The 27,565-nt window shown below is 37.1% G+C and overlaps 1 protein-coding gene across 2 annotated transcripts in view; it reads right to left on the reverse strand.

Moving 5' to 3' along the window:
* Positions 1–27,565, reverse strand: part of GOPC (golgi associated PDZ and coiled-coil motif containing) — a 42,730-nt gene that overhangs the window by 13,731 nt on the left and 1,434 nt on the right. The window contains exons 2-4 of one of the 2 annotated variants that reach the window (XM_054490690.2): positions 5,095–5,259; positions 3,636–3,659; positions 1,166–1,341 (exon numbers count right to left, since the gene is read on the reverse strand). In XM_054490690.2, the coding sequence (XP_054346665.1) occupies positions 1,166–1,341; positions 3,636–3,659; positions 5,095–5,259 (365 nt within the window). The remainder of the gene's footprint in view (positions 1–1,165; positions 1,342–3,635; positions 3,660–5,094; positions 5,260–27,565) is intronic. The other variant, XM_054490691.2, reaches the window with a different exon arrangement.

The following is a 27,565-nucleotide window of genomic DNA, read 5'->3' on the forward strand; positions in this document are numbered from 1 at the left end:
TTCTTCTAATTAGAGTTTCTTTTCACAAAATGATTATTTTAAATGTGGTTAAAAGTTACTAGAACCAACCAGGGCAACATGGCAAAACCTTAAAAACAATTAACCAGGGATGGTGGCGTGCCTGTCGTCTCAGCTACTTGGAAGGCTGAGGTGGGAGGATCACTTGAGCCTGAAAGGTGGACGCTGCAGTGAGCCAACATTGCACCACTGCACTCCAACCTGAGCGACAGAGTGAGACCCCATCTCACAAAATTAAAAAAAAAAAAAAAAAAAAGTTACTAGAAAATTTGTACTTCAAGATGATATAAATTATTTTTTCTTTGTTCCATGTTTTTAATGTGACATTAAAAGAATATGCACAAAATGATTTAGTACTAATGGTAAGTCACCAAAGTTTGTTAATAATTTACTTAATAAATACAAGCAGAATTCTGTGTATGATTATGATAAAAATCATTGTCATTAACTAAATACCAACATGTTTTTTTGAAGGGCAGGAAAGACTGGGTTTCAGTGATCATAAAAAGAATTCCTTATGGAAGTTCTGCTATGCATGTGAATATCGGCTGTACTGGTCTCAAGGCACAAAATAATTGAAAAGTGCTGCTCTACAGAGTTGTTAGCATTTCACAGTAAGATACTATCAGTGTTTGTGTGTGTAAACTAAACATATTTAGTATGGATAAATAGATCTGCAATACATAATGCTGTCAGTATTAATTTAACAACAGTAAGTTAAAACCAACTGTAAAATAATTCTGAGGAAAAAGATTAATGCTTCATTTACCATAAGAAAAAAGAGTCGGCCAGGTGCAGTGGCTCATGCCTGTAATCCCAGCACTTTGGGAGGCCGAGGTGGATGGATCACAAGGTCAGGAGTTTGAGACCAGCCTGGCCAACATGGTGAAACTCCATCTCTACTAAAAATACAAAATTTAGCTGGCCATGGTGGCAGGCACCTGTAATCCCAGCTACTCAGGAGGCTGAGGTAGGAGAATCGCTTGAACCCAGGAGGCAGAGGTTGCAGTGAGCAGAGATCATGCCACTGCACTCCAGCCTAGGCAACAGAGCAAGACTTTGTCTCAAAAAAAAAGAAATAAGAGTCAACCTCATTAAATATCCAATTTGTCACTTAAGAGTACAATAATACCCATTTTTTACACACCTTCCTGCCAGTTCCTTATCCAAGTACTTGGCAGCTAGTCTCGCCCCATATACTTCAGCCTGGAGAACAGCTATATGTCTACGAAGGGCTTCATTCTCTTTTCTCAACAATTTCACTTCAGCTTCAAGTTGTGCTTCTTTCATTTTTTCTTTTTTGTTTGCCTCAAGCTCTCTTTCCTATGTAATTTTTAAAAGCATATAATTTAATGAAAATAAAAACTCTTTAGCACTAGACCATGTTCCTGAAAATGCACAAAAGCCTACAGTTCAACAATGTATCACCTCTATAAAATGGAACACAAAGATCTGGATCTAGTTCTTTTGAACTAGTACCACAATATCTTGGAACTACTTCTAGATAAAATAATTGCACGCCATGGGTTACCCTGATATGGAGTATAGTAAGAAAAGTAGTCTACTCTAAGCTCATGTTATCACATATTAGTAAAAGTGGCTTCAATGGATAGTTGAATCTGCTATTTACTTCTAAAACTGACTTAGAAAACTGGACTAATATAAAAATAATCATTTTGGTGGTTGTTCCCAAACATTTAATTAACTTTAATGCAACAAGTCTATAAAGTAGACTTATCAGAACTTGCATATACACTTTATAGCTAATTTATCTTGGAGGACCACAAGAAACTTATAACACACACACAAAACTATATGGCCAGATAAAACCCCTTTGAGAGTTAAATAAGGACCCCAATAGACATTTTTTTAACTGTTATTTATAGATCAAAAAAACCACGTAAACACTGAAAACTTGCATTTATCCTGAGCAGAACTGCTTTTACAGAATCCACAAATCCTATGAAAACATGGTTACATTTGTTCACGATATGTGGAAGACATTATTCCCTATACCACCTTTGTCCCTTTTGTGAGGACGTAAATAAAAACCTACCTTAGCACCAGAGAAATTGTTTCTCTTGAGGAAATGATGAATAGTACTGTTTCTATTGTATGGGCACTGATTATTTTACATAATTATTTCCCTTTTTATTTTGGATATTGAGAAGCTAAGAAACAAATTTAAGCAAATTTTCAGCAATTCATGGAATATATTTTGGTACTAATTTAATGTGTCTCCTTTGGTCTACTGTTTTGAATAACATCAAAATAGATATATTTGAATACTGGTCAATAAATACCATAATCCTAAAAAATATATATATTTACATATACACACACACACACACATACAAGCTAAAACTAATGACAACTACTAAATGCTAGATATATTTATCACTTCTTTGATTAAAAATATTTGTTATATATATGACAAACAGATGAAAGATTAGCAGACTCTTTCAATTTCTGGAACGTAATTTCTAGATACTGGTTTTAAAGGATTCGAAAAACTCAATCTAGAATCCTCCTTTTAACATGATTATGGAATTATTAAAATCTTTATTTCAGAACCTATGTCCTAAAAGGGCAAGTATCTGTTTCAAAAGAAACCAGTTTGGAGATACGAACAAAAATCTTTCTTATGACATTTTAAAGTTGATGCAACTTTTGAAAAAGCATTCCTAGAAGACCAAGATTTCTTTGGCTTATGGGCTAAATAAACTTTATGTTGACGATTACCTACTTTCAATTACTTTAATGAGCTATTTATACTACATTAATGAAATGTGGGAGACATACTAAGCTACCACTCACTGGGGTTTTAATGATTCAAATCCCTAATGAATCTGAGAAACTCTTGGGCCTGAAATTAACAGAGGTAAGCAAGAATAAGACGAAGAAAACTGAAGTTAACCATTTCTAGATTTCCAGAAAAAAATTTTCTTGGTTCTTAGTTAACCTGTTTGTTACTAGGTAACACCCAAGATGTTCATTTTACATTTAGATACCAAAGATTGTATCTTCAAAAGAGGTAAAGCCATAAGACAAACTGGAACTTGATTAGGTTGGGGTAATGAGAAAAATATTAAAAATGTATTGTTATTTTCTAAAATAACTTCTGCTAAAGCATTTCAAAATTCAATTGTTTCAAAGGCCATATGATTATTCTCAAGACTCTTGAAAAGTTGTAACACATGCAGTAGATGAAGAAGAAACCAACATGCACATTCTTTTCTGGAAATAATTTCAAATAGAAACTTAAGGGGGTTAAAAACTAAGCCTGCTTGATATATCTTCAATACCCTGAAGTGGGAAAACCAATTGCTCTTTGAAGTAGAGGTATGAGCAAGTGACAAGGCTCAAAAATTGTCAAAAATTGACAGGCTCTGCAAATAATGGCTATAAATCACTAACAAAAGAAAAATGTTTAAAAACATGCAGTGAGAAAAGAGCAATGGGCCATCCACTGAACTTTTCAGGTACTGGAACATTAAAAAATTGCCATCATTAATGCTATTTTCAAATACAATGAGTGACAACATATAATATGCAAATAAAACACTAAGAACACTTCAGCGTGACATATTAAAGCAAAACAGAAACAATATACTTACCAGCTCCTCCACAGAGGGGCCAGACTTCAGATATAAGAAAAAAGTTTTATAATTAGAAAAAGATCAAACAAATGCTTTTATTTAGTGGTATAATCATTATAAGGAAAAATCCCACATGTTGAATATCATTTGGGTAAAATTCATTAGAACAAATATATTTGCAATCTATAAACAATAGTAACTGTTTATACTATTAAAAATTAGATTAAAATTTTTTGTTTTATCAAAATTAGTGAACATAACTGGTACAGTGTTCTTTTCATCATACTCTTTCAAATTCTAATGTTAAGACTTCAGGAAAATTCTTTTCTAGAGAAAATTCAGATTGTTTCTGAATGTTAATGTCAAATAGCTCGAAGAAGCAGTTATGAGCTTTTATTTCAGTTAAATAAAACCCTTCTAACACAGATTCACAGACTTTGAAAACTTAAGAGTTTAACTTAAAATTATTTTCATGAATTTTAACACATCAGTACTAGGAACTAATTAACCAAATGAAATTAACTGAAAACAAGTAAAACTTGTAAATGTATTACTCTCATTATATCATCAACATCATTTCATGTCCTGCCTCTGCCAAGCAATAGCTGTCTTATTTACTGCTGTGTCCCATATAGGAACAAAATATCTGCTATCTCTTACACACTCAAAACATATGTGGTACACAGTGGCAGGAAAAATGCTTACAATATATTAAGAGCAAAAGAAAAGAATGTGCTACTGGTTGGTACCCAATTCCATTTCTTACTTCTTCCTCATTAACAGACTCCAGTTTTACTGGAAGTGGCCATATGGCCAATAGGAGACTGACATGCAGCTGGGGATGGTCAATGAAATGCTGGCAAAATTACTGAGAAAGATTTAATATTAAGTTCTTTAAAGAAGGCTAACATCATGGAGAAGCATCTTTTTGCCCTTTACTTAGATTAATCCTTCTTCCTGCCTGAAATGCAGACATGAAGAAATACTGAGGATGGAAACCATAAGCTAAAAATGGCAGAGCACAGTGATGGAAGGAATCTGGATCTCTAATATCTGTGGAGCTGCCGTATCAACTCTAGACTGCCGGTCTCACATTTCATTTCAGAGAAAAATAAGCACTATTCAAGAATAATCCCAATGTTACTTTGGATTTCTGTTATATGCAACTGAATTTAATCCAACTGATACAGTAGGGCAAAAAAAAATCTTATATGTTATAATCACAAATATCTTTTAAACATATTTATACATATATTTTAAATAGGAAAAATTCTATCAGTTGATTGTTGATATCACTGATTATCTACAGGTGATGAGATTGTAGATTATCATAATGATCATAAACTTTATATTTCTTATATTTTCTAAATTTTCCACAATAAGCACATATATTTTATAATTTAAAAGTCTCATTCAAAATTGTCCTCTACACCCTGTAAAATACATGCAAGGGCATGTCACTCTCTAAACTACTTACCAATTTTGCCTTAATGGTACCAGAGTCAACACTTTGACCAGTTTTAGCATGAAGCTGAAGCTGAATAGAGTGCAGCTGTAAAAGCTGATCATGTACTTCTTTCTCCAAAACAACTTTTTCTGCTTGGGTTTCTGTCAGTTCAGATTTCAGATCCACCAACTGTGCCTTATAAAGAAAATAATAGAAGAAATTAAGGATGCTTAATTTTCTTTCTTTTGACTAATAATTGTTATTCAAGAATGACAACAGAGAGACTACCTTTGAAATAAATACACAAACATTAGAATAATATTATCCAAGATACAAGACATCTATCTAAACTGACAGAAAATCAATAGTATAAGTCAGATATTTTGGTAGCAAGAGAAATCTACTATAAGCTGTATCTTCTAATAACACAGAATGCTACTTCCATTTTACTTTGCTTACTTTAAGAAATCTTTTTACTGTTTCACCTTTATCTTCAAAGCTTATGAAAACACAAAACTATGAGGTGGTTCACCATGTGGTAGAGACAATGTGTGCTGTGGTGGATCACTAACATTAACAGTATTAGAGAAGATGTCACTAAGTGAGTTGTGTTCTGTCTTCAATCCAACAAATACTAGCCCAAATCATCCCAATCATTATCTAGTAAAGTTATTTTAGGTGCTAAGGTATCAACTTCTGAGACTATGGTAAGCCTAAAGATCAGAGTTAACTGTAAGTCTTCAGCTTTAGCATAGCAGAGCAACTCATCAGGACCACTTACCAATTCAGTTTGAAGTTTTCATTTTTGCACAGTTGATATATTGTTTTACAATTGTGCACAGGATGTGTCCCTTGTGTTTTTGGTTTTCCCAGCTAGCCAGTAGATTAAAGATCAAGACATGCCTTTGTTTCCTATTCAACAACATAATTTTGCTAAGTATCTAAGGGCCCAGAACTATGTCAGCACAATGAGAAAAAAATTGTAGATAATATTTTTAAAAATCATAGATCATAATTTATGCCCTTGACAAGCTTTCATATCAACTGGGTTGATAAATACACATGTGGACCAACTAAAATAATGTGGCAAGTTATATATATAGAGAGAACTGACCCAGTCCCAAGGAATTCAAACTAAAGGAAGGCTTAAAGAAGGGAAATAAGAAAAAGATTCATACTGAAAGTGAGTTTAGAAGGGCTTTGAAGGAAAACAACAACATGGACAAAATAGAAGCAGTAATGAAATACAGACATGGGAAGACTAGCAAAGGCAAAGTGGCAGAGAGACTAGAAGCCTCTCTGAGCATAGATAGGGATCAGATAATTGGAATATGTCTCTATATCCCAATTGCACCAACCAGTGCCTAGTGCATAAAAGATGCTCAAATTTAAGTATCTGCAAAGTTGAAATAAATTCTAATACTAGCCCTGTGATTCTAGATAAAACAGTCTGTCTCAAGTCCCCCCAGTTTAAAACAGTGATAATATCCATGGCTTTGACTATTCTCATAAGATTATTAATCTTATATACAAAAGAACTTATTAGACTAGGAAAATGTTATTATCGAGGAGACTAAACTACCTCAAGGGATGGTATACTGACAGACTGGATATGACCCGATAGGAGAAATGAAGCTGAATACAGTTAATGGCCTTTGGATGATAAACTAAAACTGATATTCAATCTAATAGGAAATCATTCTATGCCCTAAGTGACAGTTTTTTGTTTTTATTTTTAATAACACCTTTACTGAGATATAATTCAATATCATAAAATTCACTCTTTTAAAGTAAATAATATAGTGGTTTTTAGTATATTCATGAAGTTGTACAACCATAGTTACTATGTAATTTTGAAGCATTTTCTCTCAATGGCATTTTAGCAACATTATTAAGGAAGTGAAGACAAGGACACAGTAGCAACGTCCTATTTGTAGCTTATCAAATGACATGTTATCATGGTAACTTTGTAAATGAAAATAAAGGATTTTACAATGCTGAAAAGAAATTGTCAGCAATACTTAGTTACGGTGTGATCTAGTACAGTGGATGTGCAATGGAAGATTAGGTCAAGAATAATGCAAGTATTTCCAGTTTTGAGAATAATGAAGCCATTGATGGAAACAGTAAGATTAGGATGACAGCTTATATAGATATGAGAGAGAGAAAAAGATAAATTTAAGTTTTAGGCATGCTGATTTTGTGTCAACCATGATATAATCAACAGGAAATATTCCACAGAATGTAGGAAATAAAGAAAATAAATAAGTGAAAAGGTAGGATCTGGATTAACACTAGGAGCAGAGATGTGAATTCATATCCTATGAGTTACAGGGAGAACAGAGTATCAAGGACTGGGATGGCCCAAGAGGTAGAAGAAAAGAAGTAGCATGCTATAAATTAACCAAGATGTGGCATATTATAAATAGTGGGCTGCCTCTTGCTTTTTTACTTCCTGGAGATCACTCCCTATTAATAAAGCTTCTGCATTCCTTTTTTTTTTTTTAATAACTTTTTAATTCATATATAAACATATCAGGGAAGTACACAAGTAACACATTACAAAAAATACCTATTTAACTATCACTCAGATCTTGAAAAAAAAAAAAAGGGCAGTGCTAGCACCCCAGGATCCTTCTTTTGACCCCCTCCAATCACTACCTCCACCTTCATCCACAAAGGTAACCAACAGAGTATAAACTGACTTCTAACACCATAGTTTTGCCTGTTTTTGAATGTTTGAGTATGCTTATAAGATTTGTTCATAGCTTGTTTTGCACAGCTGCACTTCATTTTCAGCAATATTGTATTCACTAAATAAATATATAACATTACTATTTTTCATTCATTCTACTTTCCCTCAACTTAATTCTACTTCTCATTCTATTTCATTCTACTTTGGATGGGCATTTGTGTTGTTTTGAATTTTTGACTATTAAAATGATGTTGCTATGAATCTATCTTTTGACACATATTGCATATATTTCTCTTGAGTATATATCTAGGAGGGAAGCTTCTGGGTTACAGAGTATGTACGTTAGACTTCAGGAGAAAAGGTCACTTTTCCAGGTGACTGTAGCAACTGACATACCCACCATGTATAAGAACTCTGAGCGCGTCATATCCTTGCCTTTACTTGGCATTGTCAGTATTTTTCATTTTAGCAATTCTGGTAGGGATGCAGTGGTATTTTGTTGTGGTTTTAATTAAAATTTCCTCATTGCTAATAAGGTTTAACTGCCTTTTCATATGTTTACTGACCATTTGAATACCCTCGTTTGTGAAGTACCTGTGTTAGTCTCTTGCCTATTTTTCTAGAGGGTTGTCCATATTTTTCTTAGTGGTTTGTAAGTTCTCTTTCTCTCTCTCACTCTCTCCCTCCCTCCCTCTGCCTCCCTCCCTACACACACACACACACACACACACACACACACATTGATAGAGGCAGGAGGCAGAGAAATTCTAGGCAGACAGGGGGGTGTCCTCAGCAAAACCCCATCTTCGAGCCTAAAAGCTGAAGCACAAAGTGAGAACTTCCATCCCTGTGTGCCCACTCTCTCCCGACTGGTTCTTTCTGAATAAGGTCTTTTTACCAATCAAATGTTGTCTTTTCTAAAACTACCTATGGCCTGCCCCGCCCCCCATCCTGTGCCAATAAAGACCCCAGACTCAGCCAGTAGAGAGGAAAAGCAGCTGGACTTCGGGCACAGGCAGCATGACTTCAGAGATGGTAGCTGGACATCGGAGAGAGGCAACTTGACTTCAGGGGAGAGTGACATGCCCTTCCCATCCCCTTTCCAGCTCCCCTCTCTGCTGAGAGCCACTTTCATTCACTCAATAAAATTCTCTGCATTGACCATCCTTTGAAGGATGGTCAATGCAGAGAATTTTATTGAGTGAATGAAAGTGGCTCTCAGCATGAATTCACATTACCTCATTCTTCTTGGGCACCAGACAAGAATTTGGGACCCACCAAGCGCAGGTACCCAAAAAGGCTATCACACTGGCCCTCTGCCCTTACTGGTGGAGGGCAGCTGCCCCACAAAAGGCAAAAGGTGCAGTGAGCTGATAATACACTTCTGTCCAGTAGAGCTAAGAGAACCTTGTAACATGCCCTCTGGAGCCTTGGGATCGCAGGCACCCGGACCTGGATGCTGCCACAGGGCCTGCATGGAGTTTGCTCCTGCAGGTACTAAAGCAGCTGGCCAGTTCCTACACCTGCCTGCCTACACACTCCCTCCCATGAGGGGTGGAGTGCAGCAGACCCAAGTGAACCAAGTTTGCTTCTGCCAGTGCCAAAGCAGCCAGCCAGTTCTCACACTCGTTTGCTCGTGTGCTCCCTCCTGCCAGGAGTTGAGCAGGGTGGGCTGAGTAAACAGGGCACCCCTGTTGTGAGTACCGTGAAGGTGTCAAGAAAATATCCTGCATCAATATGAACTCCTTTATTGGGTATGAGTTACAAATACCTTCTCCCATCCTGTGGCTTCTTTTCACTTTATAAATGTGTATTTCAACGAACAGAGTGCTTAATTTTAATGCAGCTCATTACGTTAACAGTTTCCTCCCCAACAGTAAATGCTTTTTTGGCATGAGTTCTACCTTATCTGGTATCAAGTTTGCAACTCCTGGTTTCATTTTATTTGCAATTTACTCAGTATAATTTTGTCTGATCTTTTATTTTTAGCCTTTCATCCTATTTGTCATGTTATATTTGTATATAACATAACACACATGTAAAGTCTTCATTGCTCTCTTTGATGGCTTTAAAAACGTACCTTTTTTTAATCTTCTGGAAGCTCTGTATCTTTGTTCTAATGATTACTGTGACATTATATCCTAATTTCCTCTTTTGACTGTATTTTAAGCTATTATCTTTAAGGTATTATCCCTTCTATGAGCACTCATGAAATTAGCTAGTTAACATCTCACTTCCCTCACTCTTCTCAAACATTTAACAAAGTGTTATCCTTCTATTCCCAGCTAATAACTATGAGCGATCATCAAGCTTATTTCACATTTTCAGAACACTCTTCTCCCATTTTGAGAATTGAAAACAAAATCTATATTGCAGCGCATATAGCATTCAATATTATTCCATCATCTTTAACTCCAATAGTCTTTGTTCTGCTATTAAATATATTCTATGCTCAGTACCAGACCTTTAATCAAAGCTACTCCAATGATTTCAGCTCATTCCCAGGAATAGATTTATCAGAAAGGTTTCTTTGGATTAGTGGGAAAACAACCACAACTTCAAAGTGTTTTTCCTATTCTCTCATTCCACAATAATCATCACAGAAACTTCTGTGACCAAATGTAGGGGATTTCACCCCACCAACAAACAAGCAATCAATTTTGCAGCAGACATCAGTTGGGTGTCCCCCAATTCAATTTTGACACTATCTACCTGGAGATACTGTCAGATCCCACAGATTGAGGGCTCTGTCCTACAAGACTACCCCATTCTTTTCAGACACTAGTTGCAAGTCTATGCTTCCAGAACTTCTGACTGAATGGCTTCAAGTTGGGGTTCCCACATTTCCCTTTTTAGGTTCAATTAGTTTGCTGCAGCAGCTCACAGAACTCATGGAAGCACATTTACCATTTTATTATGAAGGATATTACAAAGGATACTGATAAAGAGATGCACAGAATAAGGACTGGGGTAAGGGACACAGAGCCTCCATGCCTTCCCTGGGGGCACCAGTCTCCATGAACTTCCATGCGTTCATCTATCCAGAAGCTCTCCTAACCCTGTCCTTTTAGGTTTTTATGGAGGCTTCACTACACAGGTGATATAGTTTGGATGCCGGTCCCCTCCAAATCTCATGTTGAAATGTGATTCCCAATGTTAGAGATGGGGCCTGGTGAGAAGTGACTGGATGGATCATGGGGCAAATTCCTCATGAATGGTTTAGCACCACCCCCTTGGTGGTAACTGAATTCTCACTCAGTTCATACAAGATCTGGTTGTTGGAAAGTCTGTGACCTCCCCCACCTTACTCTTGCTTCTTTTCTTGCATGTGATCCATCTGCTCCCACCTTCGCCTTCCACTATGACTGTAGGCTCACTGAGGACCTCACCAGAAGATGCTGGCATCATGCTGCCTGTACGGCCTGCAGAACTGTGAGTCAATTAAAATTTTTATAAATTATCCCTGTTTGATATTTCTTTATAGTGACACAAAAACAAATTAACACAAGAGACATAACTGGTTAAAACACTGGCTACTGGTGATCAACTTAATTCTAAGCCTCCTTCACTCTCTGGAGGTCGGGCACCAAAATCAAAGTAATTTTTTTATTCACAGTTTCCTATTAATCCACTTGCCTAAACTTTAATCCTCTACCTATATTATTTTCTAAGAATACACAACAACTGCACAATTTTCATTTTAAATATAAGCAGGTTTTTATTTTTTTAACTGTCTTATGGATAAATACTCCAATTATTTTACCTTAAGCACCCCTCAAAAGCCTCATGTTTTGAAGGAGGAGCAAACTAAGCCAAGAAATTTGTGAACATCAAGTTGCACAGCAGGAAAATTGGATGCAGCTCAATCATTACTTTTAGCATGCCATAGAGCTCTTTTGATAAAGTTTTAGAAGGTCTAAGCTAACAACCTAAAATATCTTTATTTTACACATGAAGAAACTGAGACCTAAGAGATTATGTGAGATGCCCCAAATTACAAATTGCACGGTATTAAAACTCGGACCTCCTCCTGACATCCTTTGTAATTCTGGCAATAATAGAAAAAATGGGGAAGATGTAGTGCATGAGCTCCAAATGAGAGCATATTCCCCAAATATCAGAACTAGACAAAGCTTTAACTAAACAGCAGATTCTGAACCCCATACACACACCCCATACCCACACACATGCACAAAGACAGGCACTGGTACTCGTGAGCATACACAGGTATGAATACACAGACACACCTGCAGGCATGCAAACAGGAACAGATGCAGGTACAGATATGCAAGCAAACAAAGCACACATTCCCCAAGTTGTTTAGGAATTACAAAGAAAATAGTTGACTCCACATGGCAATTTAACTGTAATGAACTACAGCACAAAAAGCTGCTGATAAAGATGTAAATATTATGTCACATCTACCTATAATTGCTTCTACACCTTTTGTTTTAAAGTATGTGTACAAAAAGTAATCACTTCACCTTTTAAATATCTGTATTCTCTTTATGTTTTAAAATGTAATTTAGGATGAAAGTACAGATTGGAATTTAAATCTCTAGCAATTATACCATTTAGTGCCAATATCCCAAATTTATCATAGACATCCATCTACTTTTCATAAGGCTTTAAACCTCATATAGTCAAAAAACAAAAATGTAAAAAATAAAAATCATATAGAGGTGGCAGGATAACACTATAAAAAATACTAACGTATTAGTTATTGAGTACTATATTAAGTTTAATATAGTAAATTGAGCTTCCAATTAATAAGAGAATCTTTACAGATTATATAAATCCCCTTTTCTCATTAGAGGAAGCAATTCCATTTTATCTGGCAAAACTGTCTTTTTTCCTGGAACTAAACTTTTAAAAGAATGCATCACAGAGATTCTTTTTTTTTTTTGAGATGGAGTCTCGCTGTGTCACCCAAGCTGGAGTGCAGTGGCGTGATCTCGGCTCACTGCGAGCTCCACCTCCCAGGTTCACGCCATTCTCCCGCCTCAGCCTCCCGAGTTAGCTGGGACTACAGGTGCCCGCCACCATGCCTGGCTAATTTTTTGTATTTTTGGTAGAGACGGGGTTTCACTGTGTTAGCCAGGATGGTCTCAATCTCCTGACCTTGTGATCTGCCCGCCTCAGCCTCCCAAAGTGCTAGGAACAGAGATTCTTACATAAAAGATCCTAAGCTACCTGACAGACAACAGAGGCAGAACCATTCTTCATAAGACCTTTTCTCTTGTGACAAAAGTCAAGAAGAAAATGTAACCAATGAAAGCCATTTTGATCCATTCTTTTTCTTGTACACCTTCAAAATATCATTTAACTCATTCACTTTATTATAAAAAATCTCCCTCTATTTTTTCTTTCTTCTATGTGCCTGAGGTGGTCAAAATCACAGAAATCTAATGAGTCTTACTCTAAAACACAAGACTATGACAAAACAGAAAATATATTCAAAGGTCAAATTGAAAATCTCTGCCATCCCTCAAGACAGGAAATAATACTCCTCCTTACTTCAAGTCAGCTCTTGAAGCAGTTATCTGGTCTATGAAACTTCTGTGAGAAAGCTGTATCTGTTCACTCTATTTTTTTTCTATCCAACCATAATGACCACTAATCTGCCATTAGTTCTCCCCCAAAAAATAAAATTCTACAGTCTAGACAAGCAAATGTAATCCTCATAATATACTCTGAGAGATGCACTTTTTATCCAGATACGACAACTGAAGTACATAGAGGTTAGGTAACTTCACCATGGTCATTAAAAAGCCAGTAAACCAGGCATACATAACTACTAGAGAAGCTAAGGCAGGAGGATCACTTGAGCCCAGAGTTTGAGGCCAGTCTGGGCAACACAGCAAAACCCCCATTTCTTAAAAAAATCAACCCCCCAAACAGTAATATATATATATAAAACTACAAATTGTAATGAGCTGTATGAAAGAAACTAAGAGAATTAGCAGAGTGGGAGTGTATGGCTATTCTTCTGGGAAGAGTTCTGATTATTACTAAAGCAGCAGGTCCCAAGGTCTATGGGACGTTTTCAGGGGATCTGAAAGGTCAAAACTATTTTCATTATAATAACACATTATTTGTCTTTTTCACTATGTTGATATACTGAAGGTACAAAAGTAATGATGAGTAAAATGTTGGGATTTTAGTACAAGTCAATGCAGTGGCACCAAACTCCATCAGTAGTCATTGTAGTCTTTACTGCTATGCACTTGTAGTTTTTGTCACTACTGATGTTTTGTTTTAGTTTTTTTTTTTTTTTTTTTTTGAGACAAGGTCTCACTGTGTTGTCCACGCTGGGCTGCAGTGGCATGATCACAGCTCACTGGGGCCTTGGAACTCCTGAGTAGAAATAATCCTCCCACCTCAGCCTCCTGGGTAGCTAGGACTACATGAGCACATGGTCATTTTTACATTTTTTTGTATTTTTTGTATTTATTTAAAAATAGGTTTCACTATGTTGCTCAGGCTAGTCTTGAACTCCCAGTCTAAAGTGATGCTCTCAGCTTGGCCTCTGTATTAGTCTTCACTGCTATAAAGAAATACCTGGGACTGGGTAATTTATAAATATTATTATTATAAACAAAAGAGGTTTAAATGCCTCATGGTTCCACAAGCTGTACAGGAAGCATGGCTGGGGAGGCCTCAGCAAACTTTTTTTTGAGACATTGTCTCACTCTGTCACCCAGGCCAGGGTGGAGTGCAGTGGCATGATCTTGGCTCACTGCAACCTCCACTTCCCAGGTTCAAGAGATTCTCCTGCCTCAGCCTCCTGAGTAGCTGGGATTACCATTGCCCGCCACCACGCCCAGCTGATTTTTGTATTTTTAGTAGAGATGGGGTTTCACCATGTTGGCCAGACTGGTTTTGAACTCCTGACCTTAAGTGATATGCCCGCCTCAGCCTCCCAAAGTGCTAGGATTACAGGCGTGAGTTATCCTCTATTAAGCCAGGAATTTAAAGGTTTGAAAAAATATAAAACAATGCTATTCTTCTAAAACATTTTTTGGTTTTAGAAAATATAATTACGTTTAATTTAAAATCATTTATATTAACATGTAATGAGTTTATTGTAGTTATTTTTAAATGATGTAATAAAGTTTTCTCAGTTTAATTTCTAATACAATAAATTCTACATTTATACTTTTTTTATATTTTATATTTTTATATATTTATACATATAACCCACATTTAAAAAACAAAAAAAGAGCTCTTTGGGGTTCTCAAAATTTGTAAGAATGCCAAGGGGTCCAGAAACCAAAAAGTTTGAGAACCTTGACTTAGACCTTCTGAAAAAAGGCTCATGTGGCTACACCATATAGATTGGGGGTAGGCAATCTTTTGGCTTCCCTGGGCCACACTGGGAGAATTGTCTTGGGCCACACACAAGATACACTAACACTAATGATAGCTGCAAGCTAAAATTAAAAAGAAAAAACAAATCACGCAAAAAAATCTCATAATGTTTTAAGAAAGTGTACGAATTTGTGTTGGGCTGCATCCAAAGCTGTTCTGGGCCACATGCAGCCCATAGGCTGCGGGTTAGACAAGCTTGATATAGAGTAAGAGGAAAGAATGGTGAGATACATCATAGGAGGGATACCCAAATGTCAGATCATGTAGAGCCTGTCTGCCAAAATTAAGAGTTTGAATTTTATTCAAAAAGCAATTGATGAATTTATGTTTTCTTATTATTTATTTATTTATTTTTTTGAGATGGAGTTTCGCTCTTGTTGCCCAGGCTGGAGTGCAATGGTGCAATCTCGGCTCACTGCAACCTCCACCTCCCGGGTTCAAGTGATTCTCCTGCCTCAGCCTCCCCAGGAGCTGGGATTACAGGCATGTACCACCATTCCTGGCAAATACTTTATTTTTAGTAGAGACGGGGTTTCACCATGTTGGTCAGGCTGGTTTTGAACTCTTGACCTCAGGTGATAACGCTCACCTCAGCTTCCCAAAGTGTTGGGATTACAGGTGTGAGCCACTGCGCCCTGCCCTAATTTTTTTTTAAAAGGCAGCTATGTGTAATATGAGAGACAACATGAATGAACTGAGTTGGGGGATGTGAAATGGAAACCAGTTGATAAATCTGACAAGTAATTTGCCGTAAACCTCAAATGAAGATCCAATCAATAAAAAATGTTTCCATTTTAATTTCAAAGCACTCAGTTGCTCCATAATCAAACTGGAGATGGGGTGGGGAGGAGAATCAACCTACTCAATATTTTAGGAATATCACAATTACTAAATCCATACTCAATATTCTTATTTAATGATGTTTAAAGTTATTTTCAATCAGTTTCAATTTTTTCCCAAAATAAGATACCATGAAATATTAACTCACAAATTATATGCTTATGAATTACATACCAGGGGAATAAATGAACCTGAAGATCAGTCTTTCAGCAATGGAGCAGGCACTGTATACATGAATATAGAGTCAACAAGACAGATACCATCCTAGCTCTCATGAAGCTTATATTACAGAATGATTGTGCGTAATCTTTGAAGATTTATAGCAGAACACCAGATGCGTTTCAAAAAATTCATTCATTCAAATAAACATTGAGTACTTACTGTGTACCACAATATGGGGACAAAAAGATGAATAAGACATGGATTCTAGAAGTTCTCTATTAGGAAAAGATAAGAATGTATTTCCAGGCTGGGCATGGTGGCTCACACCTTAATCCCAGCACTTTGGGAGCCCAAGGCGGGTGGATTGCTTGAGCTTAGGAGATCGAGACCAGCCTGGGCAACACAGTGAGACCCTGTCTCTACAAAAATTACAAAGAATTAGCTGGGCGTGGTGGTATATGGCTGTAGTCCCAGCTACTCAGGAGGCTGAGGTCAGAGGATCACTTGAGCCCGGGAGGTCGAGGCTGCAGTAAGCCATGATCGTGTCACTACACTCCAGCCTGGGCAACAGAGTGGGACCCTGTCTCAAAAAAAAAAAAAAAAAAAGATAAAAAGATTACATTTCCAATTGTGATGCAAAGTGTGGTAAGCACTATTTGAAAGACGTGTGATGTACCAATTCAAAAAGAGGTAAGGGGAGGTAGTCAGAAAGAAGTTCTCTGAGCTTTGAATGGAGATCTGCTAATACAGGGAGTGGAAACGGAAAGGTGAGATATAAAAACACCTGACAGGTGAAACAGGGAATAATTAGATCAAAATGGCTGGTATTTAACACATCAGTTCCAAATTTTTTTTTTTTTTTTTTTTTTTGGAGAAGGAGTCTCACTCTGTTGCCCAGGCTGGAGTGCAGTGGCATGATCCCAGCTCAATGCAACCTCCACCTCCCACGTTCAAGCAATTCTCCTGCCTCAGCCTCCTGAGTAGCTGGGATTACAGGCATACGCCACCACACCCAGCTAATTTTGTATATTTAGTAGAGATGGGGTTTCACCATGTTAGCCAGGCTGATCTTGAACTCCTGACCTCAGGTGATCTGCCCACCTTGGTCTCCCAAAGTGCTGGGATTACAGGCGTGAGCCACTGCACCCAGCCCCAAATTTCCAATTTTAAAAAGGGGCCAAATACCAATTCTGTAATCCATATATAAACCAATCTGATATCTATACCAAAGGAATTACTCAGCAATGTGGTTTGGGAGCATGGAAGCAAAGAATACAAAAAACAAACAAAAAGCTCCTAGAAACCAAAATAAGTTCACAAAAAGATAATGCTACCTTCTAAATCAGCTTTACAAAGCATTTGATGGTTCAAACTATTTCCCCTAAAACATGGTTCTGACTTTCAAACAGCTTACATTCTAGAGGTAGAAAGATGTGGTAACTGCTAATTATAGTACAATGTAACAAATCTAGCAGTACAAATAAGTTCAAGGGCTTAGGGCAGCCTCTGCCTATAAAGAGCAGAGAGGAGTGGAGTAAGGAAAGCCCTCACTGAGACAGTGACGTAAGTGGAGTCTTGAAAGACGAGTGTATGTTTGATACTGTAGACAAAGGGTACAGAGAAGGCATTATACACCAAAGCCTATGTGAAAGTACAGGTGCCATAAAAGAGCAAGGCCTATTTATAGAACTGCAAATAGACCAGTTTTATTGAGGCAAAAGCAGCTAAGAAGGGGTGATAAGAGATAAGGAGAGACAGACAGGCACACTGATCACGGGCCAAAGAATTTGAATTTTAGAGAGATACAGAAAGAAGAATGACAGAATTAGGTTTGTCTTTTTAAATATAAACCACTAATATGAATCACTCTAGAATGATCAGGCAACAAAAGGATGGTTTGGAAGGAATAATGATTAGGAGACTATGTTAGGAATACGCAAGAAGAATAAGGACCTTAATTATGCAGAATATCCTAATCTTATCTCATTATCTTTCCCAGACCTGCTCCTCCTTTTCCTGTATTCCTTACTTCAGTAAATAGTAATGTATTAACTTCCTAGGGCTGTTACAAAAAATTAGCACAAGGCTGGGCACGGTGGCTCACGCCTTTATGTAATCCCAGCACTTTGGGAGGCCCGAGGCGGGAGGATCACCTGAAGTCAGGAGTTCAAGACGAACCTGGCCAACATGGTGAAACGTTGTCTCTACTAAAAATATAAAAATTAGCTGGGCATGGTGGCTGGCGCCTGTAATCCCAGCTACTCAGGAGGCTGAGGCAGGAGAATTGCTTGAACCCAGGAGGCAGAGGTTGCAGTGAGCTGAGATTGTGCCACTGCACTCCAGCCTGGGCGACAGAGAGAGACTCTGTCAAAAAAAAAAAAAAATTACCACAAACATGGTGGCTTAAAACAACATAAGTTTATTCTTTCACATTTCAGGACGCCACAAGTTTGAAATAAGGTATTGACAGTGCTGGCTCTTTCTGGAGACCCTGTGCCTCTCTCCTAGCTTTTGGTGCTGTTGGCAATCACTGGCATCCCTTGGCTTCTAGATACATCACTCCAATCTCTGCTTCTATCATCACATAGCCTTCTTCTCTGTGTCTGTGTGTGGCCTTTTCTGTCTCCTATCAGCACACTTTCATTGGATTTAGGGCCCCCTGTAATCCACTATAATCTTACCTCCATCTTTACATAATTACATCTGCAAAGACCCTCTTTCTAAATAAGGTCACATTCTGAGGTTTTGGGGGTGGATATAAATTTTGGAGGGATACGATTCAACCCACTACAGATACTGAACAATCATTTCCCAAACAGAAATGCAGTGTTATCCTTAACCCTTTCTCTTATCTCCTGCATCTACATAATTATCAAATCCTGTCAATTCTCCTTCCTTAGTCTTCAATTTATCTCCTTTTCATCAGCCCCATTACCATTTTCACTTCAATAACACACTTGTCTGTATAACAAACTCCTTTGCTATAACATTGAATAAACCTAGTTATTACTCTCATTACTGTGCCTGTACCTAAACAGATATACATTGCTAGAGAAAATCACACAACAGTACAGACCGGTTGCACCATAATTTATGATAACTAACCCCAAGTCGGTCCTCAACAATGCCTGGCAGTCCTGTTTCTCTGGCCAACTGGCTCTCCCACTCTTCCATAACTATCTCAAACCTCTTCTGCTAGCCTCATGCTCTTACTCTCACCTACTTTCAGCAACTGACCTGGGCTCCTATTTTACAGAAAAAAAAAAGCCATCAAACAGAAACTTCCACAACCTCCTACTGTCCACTCGCATTCTCTCCCTCTTCTAAGTAGCTGTTATTACAAAATCTCACTAATATTAATTACCCCAATCTTTTTCTATACTTGGCTTTTCTCTCAAGTAGATGCTTCTCACAGACTTATGTTTTGTTTTTATTTAAAAACAAAATGAAAACAAAACCTCCCTTGTACCCTACAATCTCACTTCTTGCTATCTATTCAGCCACACTCAGTCTTTCTGCTTTTCTCTCCACCTCCTCCATCCCCCATCAGACATAATGTGTTTGTGCAGAGACTGATTTCTCTAGCTCCATAGCCTCAGGCCTCTTACTTAATCCCTGTAAAGTTGGAGTAACTATACTAATAAACCTGTTTCCAGGGCTGTTGTGAGAATTGGATGAATCAGTCTATGTAAAAGACTCAGAAGAGAGGTTGGCCCATGGTAATTGATCAATAAAGTTGGCAATATTGTTATTGCTAATAATATAACACATTCATCTATCTATTCAGGCAACCAGCTGCACAAGATTGTCACTTGGATTTATCCTGAACTCTCTCATCCCTCTGTTCCAATCCATCTCTAGGTTTTTTTTATTTTTACCTCTCCAGTTTCTCTTGTTCTGAATACCTTCTCCTACCTCTATTATCTTACTCCACATTATTATAATCTCACATAAACAGAAACCTTCTAAACAATTCTCTGCATTCATTCATGTCATTCTCCCCAACTTTCTCCATACCACAGTCAGAGTGAACTATTCTAACTTCATATCTGAGGCTACGAACTGGTTTAAAAGACTTCCCACGATTATGATAAAGCCCCAAATATTTCTGCATGGCCATAAAGTCATGTAGAAATAGTCCCTCCCTGTCTGTTCAAACTTATCTTGTATCTTGCTTCTTTTGCCCTCTTCTCTTGTAACACATACCAACTGTCTCTTGAATCTTCAAATGCACTATGCTCTTGCCCACCACAGGTGCTTTTCACTTCCCATTCCCTCTACTGCAATGTTGAATGGCATTCCTATTTCTCTTAGCTTAATTCATTCCTATTAACACATAATTCCTTTATGTCTTAGCTCAATAACTTCCTCAGGGAAGCCTTCTCTGACATCCCAAAATAGGGTCTCATTTACTCTTATGTACCTTTCACAGTATTCATCAAAGTTGCAATTTCTCATTTACATGATTATTCTCCCAACAAATTCCTCCAGTATAATCCAAACTCCATAAAAGCCATGACTACATCCCTTTTTTGCTCTCCATTGTATCCCAAGTGCCCAATACAGCATCTGGCACATAATTCGTGTTCATAAGTGCGTACTGGATCAATATTAAACTTCAGCTTCAATGTTGCAAAACAGACTGTTTAAAAACAGGACAGATTTAAAGCAGCAAAGGGACAAGCATATCACCAGTTCATTATCAATGTGGCTCTAGATCAAAGTTAAGTTTCTCTACTGTTGGCTATGAACAGTAAATCACTTCAAAGAGATACTAATGGAGCAATTGCTGAGGGAAAGGAGGATGTGACAGAAGGTGTATTGTTGTGCTGTTACTTTAAAAAGGAGTAACAGGCAGAACACTATTTCAAGGCAGAGGTGAATTTTTTAAAGTACTGGTTCACAATCTTTATTCTATTCCAACACACCTACTACTGCTACTATTACTATTCCTACTGTAAACCTAAAAGGAAGAGGCTGAGGCACAAAATATACTTTAGTATACCTGAGCCAAAATGAGGACAGCTACTCAACACATATTTCCCAGATGCCTGGGGAGTGCTCTGGCACCTGAATTACAAGCAGATTTTAAAGGGAAAAAGGAACAAGGCAGATACAAAGTTGCTTGATAAGAATTCTCATTGGTTTACAATCACTGATTAGTGACTGGCTATTCATTTTTGCACTATAAGGTATGACTTATGGTGTCCAGCATATGGTATTTTATGGCTACTTGGCGTCAGTTAGTCTAAATCCTACATAGAAGGTGGCTTCAAGAGATAATTGCTTAGGTCAAAAGGGAGTGCCATAACTGCGGTTTCATTCCAATGCCTCTCTAGGCCTCACAATGGAAAGGAACTCAGTTGTGTTTTGTTTTGTTTGTTTGGGTTTTGTTTTGTTTTGTTTTTTCAATAGGTTTCTGGGGAACAGGTGGTGTTTGGTTACGTGAATAAGTTATTTAATGGTGATTTCTGAGATTCTGGTGCACCCATCACCTGAGCAGTGTACACTGTATCCAATGTGTCGTCTTTTATCCCTCCTCCCCTTCCCACCCTTTATTCCAGATCCCCAAAGTCCATTTTATCATTCATATGCCTTTGCATCCTCCTAGCTTAGCTCCCATGTATGGGTGAGAACACACATTTGGTTTTCCACTCCTGAGTTACTTCATTTAGAATAATGGTCTCCAATCAATTCCACCCAGGTTGCTGCAAGTGCTACTATTTCATTCCTTTTTATGGCTGAGTAGTATTCCAAGTGTCTATATATACACACCATATTTTTTTAATCCACTTATTGATTGATGGGCATTTGGGCTGGTTCCATATTTTTGCAATTGTGAGTTGTGCTGGTATAAACGTGTTTGCAAGTATCTTTTTAATATAATGAATTCTTTTCCTCTGGGTAAATACCCAGGAGTGGGGTTGCTGGATCAAATGGTAGATCTACTTTTAGTTCTTTGAGGAATCTCCACACTGTTTTCCATAGTGGTTGTACTAGTTTACATTCCCACCAACAGTGTAAAAGTGTTCCCTTTTCACCACATGCGTGCCAACATCTATTTTGTTTTATTTTTTTGATTATGGCCATTCTTGCAGGAGTAAGGTAGTATTGCATTGTGGTTTTGATTTGCATTCCTCTGATCATTAGTGTTGTTGAGCATTTTTTAATATGTTTGTTGGCCATTTGTATATCTTCTTTAGAGAATTATCTATTCATGTCCCTAGCCCTCTTTTTGATGGGATTGTTTTTTTTTTCTTGATTTGTTTGAGTTCCTTGTAGATTCTGGATATTAGTCCTTTGTCAGATGTAGATCGTGAAGATTTTCTCCCACTCTGTGGGTTGTCTGTTTACTCTGCTGATTATTTCTTTTGCTGTGCACAAAGTTTTTAGTTTAATTAAGTCCCATCTATTTATCTTTGTTTTTGTTGTGTTTGCTTTTGGGTTCTTAGTCATGAAGTCTTTGCCTAAGCCAGTATCTAAAAGGGTTTTTCCAATGTTATCTTCTAGAATTTTTATGGTTTCAGGTCTTAGATTTAAGTCTTTGATCCATCTTGAGTTGATTTTTATATACATTAAGAGAGGAGGATCCAGTTTAATTTTTCTACATGTGGCTTGCCAATTGTCCCAGCACCATTTGTTGAATAGGGTGTCCTTTCCTCACTTTATGTTTTTGTTTGCTTTGTCAAAGATCAGTTGACTGTAAGTATTTGGCTTTATTTCTGGGTTCTCTATTCTGTTTCATTTGTCTATATGTCTGTTTATACCAGTATCATGCTGTTTTGGTGACTTTGGCCTTATAGTATAAAGTCGGGTAACCTAATGCCTCCAGATTTGTTCTTTTTGCTTAGTCTTGCTTTGGCTATGCGGGCTCTTTTTGGTTCCATATGAATTTTAGGATTGTTTTTTCTAGTTCTGTGAAGAATGATGGTGGTATTTTGATGGGAATTGCATTGCATTTGTAGATTGCTTTTGGCAGTATGGTCATTTTCACAATATTGATTCTATCCATTCATGAGCATGGGATGTGTTTCCATTTGTTTGTGTCACCTATGATTTCTTTCAGCAGTGTTTTATAGTTTTCTTTGTATAGGTCTTTCACCTCCTGGGTTAAGTATATTCCGAAGTATTTTAATTTTTTTGCAGGTCTTATAAAAGTGGCTGAGTTCTTGATTTGATTCTCAGTTTGGTCACTGTTGGTATATAGGAGGGCCACTGACTTGTGTACATTAATTTTGTATCCTGAAACTTTGCTGAATTCATTTACCAGTTCTAGGAGCTTTATGGATGAATCCTTAGGGTTTTCTAGGTATACTATCATGTCGTCAGCAAACAGCAACAGTCTGACTTCCTCTTTAACCATTTGGATGTCCTTTATTTCTTTCTCTTGTCTGATTGCTCTGGCTAGGACTTCTAGTACTACACTGAATAGAAGTGGTGAAGGTGGGCACATTCTTCAGATAAAAAGTTTCTTTTCTTTTTTTTTTCTTCCACAGTGCTACTACTGTTCCAATCAATGCCTATGATTCTAGCATAGCCATGATCAAGTGGCTCATGACAGCAAAAACTCACAAGCACGTGGAAAGTGTGACAGATGTGAGCAATTTGAAATGGCACCACCTCAAAATACACTGATATTCTCTGCTATTCCATTCTCTTCAGATATGACTCTTCCCAAATATTGCTATGGCAAAAAGCAGTCACATGGATATCATTTGTATTTAAGATGTAATCTATGTTCTTAAAAAACTAAAAATAGAACATATACACTAGTGATATATGCCCCCTAAAAAGGAAATCAGTATGTTGAACAATATGTGCACTCCCATGTTTATTGCAACACTATTCACAATAGCCAAGATACGGAAGCAACCTATATTTCCACAACAGATGAACAGATTAAAAAAAAAAAAAAAGTGGTATATATACACAAAGGAATACTACTCAGCCATAAAAAAGAATGAAATCCTACATTCAAGACCACATGGATGAGCTTGGAGGACATTAAGTAAAATAAGCAAGGCAGAGAAAGATACATAATGCATGTTCTCACTCAAACGTAGAAGCTAAAAAAATTGATCTACCAGGCATGGTGGCCCATACCTGTAATACCAGCATTTTGAGAGGGTGAGGCAGGAGGATCTCTTGAGCCCATGAGTTCAAGATCAGCCTAAGCAACATAGTAAAACCCCATCTCTAAAAAAAAAAAAAAAAAAAAACAGAAAAATTAGCTGAGTATAGTAGCTCATGCCTATAGTCCTAGCTACTTGGGAGGCTGAAGCAGAGGGATCAACTGAGCTGGGAGTTGGAGGCCACAGTGCACTATGATCACACTACTGCACTCCAGCCTGGGTAACAGAGCGAGGCCCTGTCTCAAAAAAAGAAAAAAAAAAGTTGATCTCATAGAAGTAGAGAATAGAACAGTGGTTACTGTAAGTTGGGAAGGGTGAGGCGGGTAGGAAGATGTTGGTTAACACAGCGGTCATCAACCTTTTTGGCATCAGGGACTGGTTTTGTGGAAGACAATTTTTCCACAGGACGGTGTGGGGATGGTTTCAACAAAAGACATTAGACTCTCACAAGAAGCTGGCAACCCAGATACCTCGCATGTGCAGTTCACAACAGAAACAGGATTTGTGCTACTATGAGAATCTAGTGCCACCACTGATTTGACAGGAGCCAGAGGTCAGGCTGTAATGCTCTCTCGCCCACTGCTCACCTCCTGCTGTTCAGCCAGTTCCTAAGAAGCCATGGACCAGTACTGGTCCACAGCCCGGGGTAACAAAATTATAGCTAAAAAGGGGGAAAAAGTTCTAGTATTCTATAGCACCGTAAGATGATTACAGTTAATAGTAGCTTAATGTATATTTTCAAACAACTAGAAGAGCAGGTTTTGAATTGTTTGTAACATGAACAATGTTTGAGGTGACGGATATGCTAATTACCCTAATTTCATCATTATTGATTATGTGTATCCAAATACCACACTGTGCCCCCTAAACAGGTGCAATTATTATGTCAATTAAAAATAAAAAAGAATAGCCCTAATAGCCTATTCAAGTAAAAAAGTAATCTATGATTTTTTTGCAGCAAAATTTAATATTTTAATAATAAATATAGTGTTTAATGTTAACTACATTATAAATTACCCAAATTGGAGGTATCTGTTTCTTTATTATATAAAAATATTTTATTACAGTAATATGATTTAAGGTATTAACCTCTGAAACCACTGAATGTCACCACGTTCGTCATATTAAACCATAAGTGGTCTCAAATATGTCTTAATGTCCATATAATTAAAACAATAGAACAAATTCAACCCTTTTACTAAAAAGTAAAAAAGGGCAAGAAAATATGGAAATTGTTTCAAGATTTCAAACAATATATGGAGCAACCACTGAAATTCTGTAGATGGAACAGCAGCAAGTCTACTTTGAAAGGCACTGCTGACAATGAACTTCTTTCCACAGCAATACACAATGATTCCATGAAAATGGCAGAAGCTGCTAAACGTCTACAGATTAACATCAAAGACAAATAAGTTGACTGTAACTGAAAAAACACAAACAAATGAACAAACAAACAAAAATCATTAGGATTTTTCCCCTCCCCATTTTCCTAAGATCTTTAAATCAAGAGTTTCAAGCATGTTTAAAAAACATGCTCACATTGTGGTATGCTAGCATTTCCTATTTTGAGAAACAATGCAACCTCCTAAATCAGGACATAAAGTCAGAATGTGTGATTTTCATTTCTGAAAAAAGAACATGCATAATTTATTACAATTCTGAATACTCACCTAAAATATTTAAAGACAAAAAAAATGGAGCACAGCCTCCTACTCAGAAAAGTATCCTTCCTCCCAATGTCTGTATTTATATCTGACATAAAAAAAAATCCCTGTTTAAAGTTTCCTTAGGTCATTTTAAAAATAAATAAAATATTGTTTCATTTTTAAAAAGTTGTTAATGCCCAGTTGATACTGCAGTTGTAAATGATATGAAATTTCTCATGTGATGTTTTAGTCCACTTTCTGTTTCTTATAACAGAATACCAGAAACTAGGTAATTTATTAAAAAAGGAATGTATTTCTTACAGTTATGGAGACAGAGAAGTCCAAGGTTGAGGGGCCAGATCTCGAGAAGTCGAGAGCCTTCTTGCTGGCAGGGGATCTGTGCAGAGTATGGAGGCAGCGTAGGGTGTCACATGGCAAGGAGGCTGAGCATGCTAACATGCTTACTCAGGTCTCTCTTCCTCTTCTTATAAACCAGTTCTACACTCCTATGATAACTCATTCATCCATTAATCCAATAACAAATCAATCTATAAGTGGATTAATCCATTCATAAGAACAGAGTACTCATGATCCAGTCTCCTCTTAAAGGCCCCATATTGGAGATTCAATACTGTCACATTGGGGATTAAATTTCCCATACATGAAATTTGGGGGACACATTGGAATTATACCATGTGGTAAAAGCTACTCTTGATCTTTGTTGTTTAAAGCTAGAGAACTAATGGCCAGGCACAGTGGCTCATGTCTGTAATCAAAGCACTTTGGGAGGCCGAGGCAGGAGGATCACTTGAGACCAGGAATTCAAGACCAAACTGGGCAACAAAGCACTCCATCTCTTTTTTGAAAAAAAATAATAAGATAAAATAAGATGAAATAAAGCTAAAGTACTATTTCTAGAAAACATTAAATGCAATTTCACTGTCTGAGAAAAATAGCTGTCTTGTGGAAATTACTACCAATAAAGAAATCAAGAGATGCTTTCATTTACCTACAGTAAGAAGTGATTACCTTCATATTAGCACTTTCTAATCTTTTCAAAAAGGATAGAAGAAATTAACAGTTCTCGCAGTGGAGAAGAGCCACAATTCTTGGATATGTAAATCTATGTTAATCAAAGATTAATTATGCCACATATTTCATGGCTAATAGAAGAGAAAGAATGCTGACCACTAGGCAAGGAGAGGATGTTTAACTGACATTCATATTGATACAGATACAATGGGCACTGTCAATGACAACAAGTAATGATGATTTCTTAGGAAAGCATGTTCAGAGTTTTGCACATCACTGATTATCCCATTTTTATCTATTACACTTTTTGAAAAGAGACCCATTCTCTTAAATTGTCTAGTTAGAAAGTACTCTTTATGCAATAATGTTAATCTATCTTGATTTCTAAATATTTTAATAATGCCCTTTTTAAATTTTCTGCACAATATGATAGTTTTTTTTTGTTTTTTTGAACCACAGCCACTCCACCCTCACCCACACCCAGGATCAGAGATTAAAGCAAATGATTCTTTATACTCTCTCAAAAATAAATCCAGACTTCGGAAAATTACACAGTAATGTACAAGCATATAAAAACTCAATGTCAGAAGTAATTTCAATAATTGCAGGGAGCTCTCTGGAGG

The sequence above is a fragment of the Pongo pygmaeus genome, chromosome 5, assembly GCF_028885625.2.
Source record: "Pongo pygmaeus isolate AG05252 chromosome 5, NHGRI_mPonPyg2-v2.0_pri, whole genome shotgun sequence".
Lineage (NCBI taxonomy): Eukaryota > Metazoa > Chordata > Mammalia > Primates > Hominidae > Pongo > Pongo pygmaeus.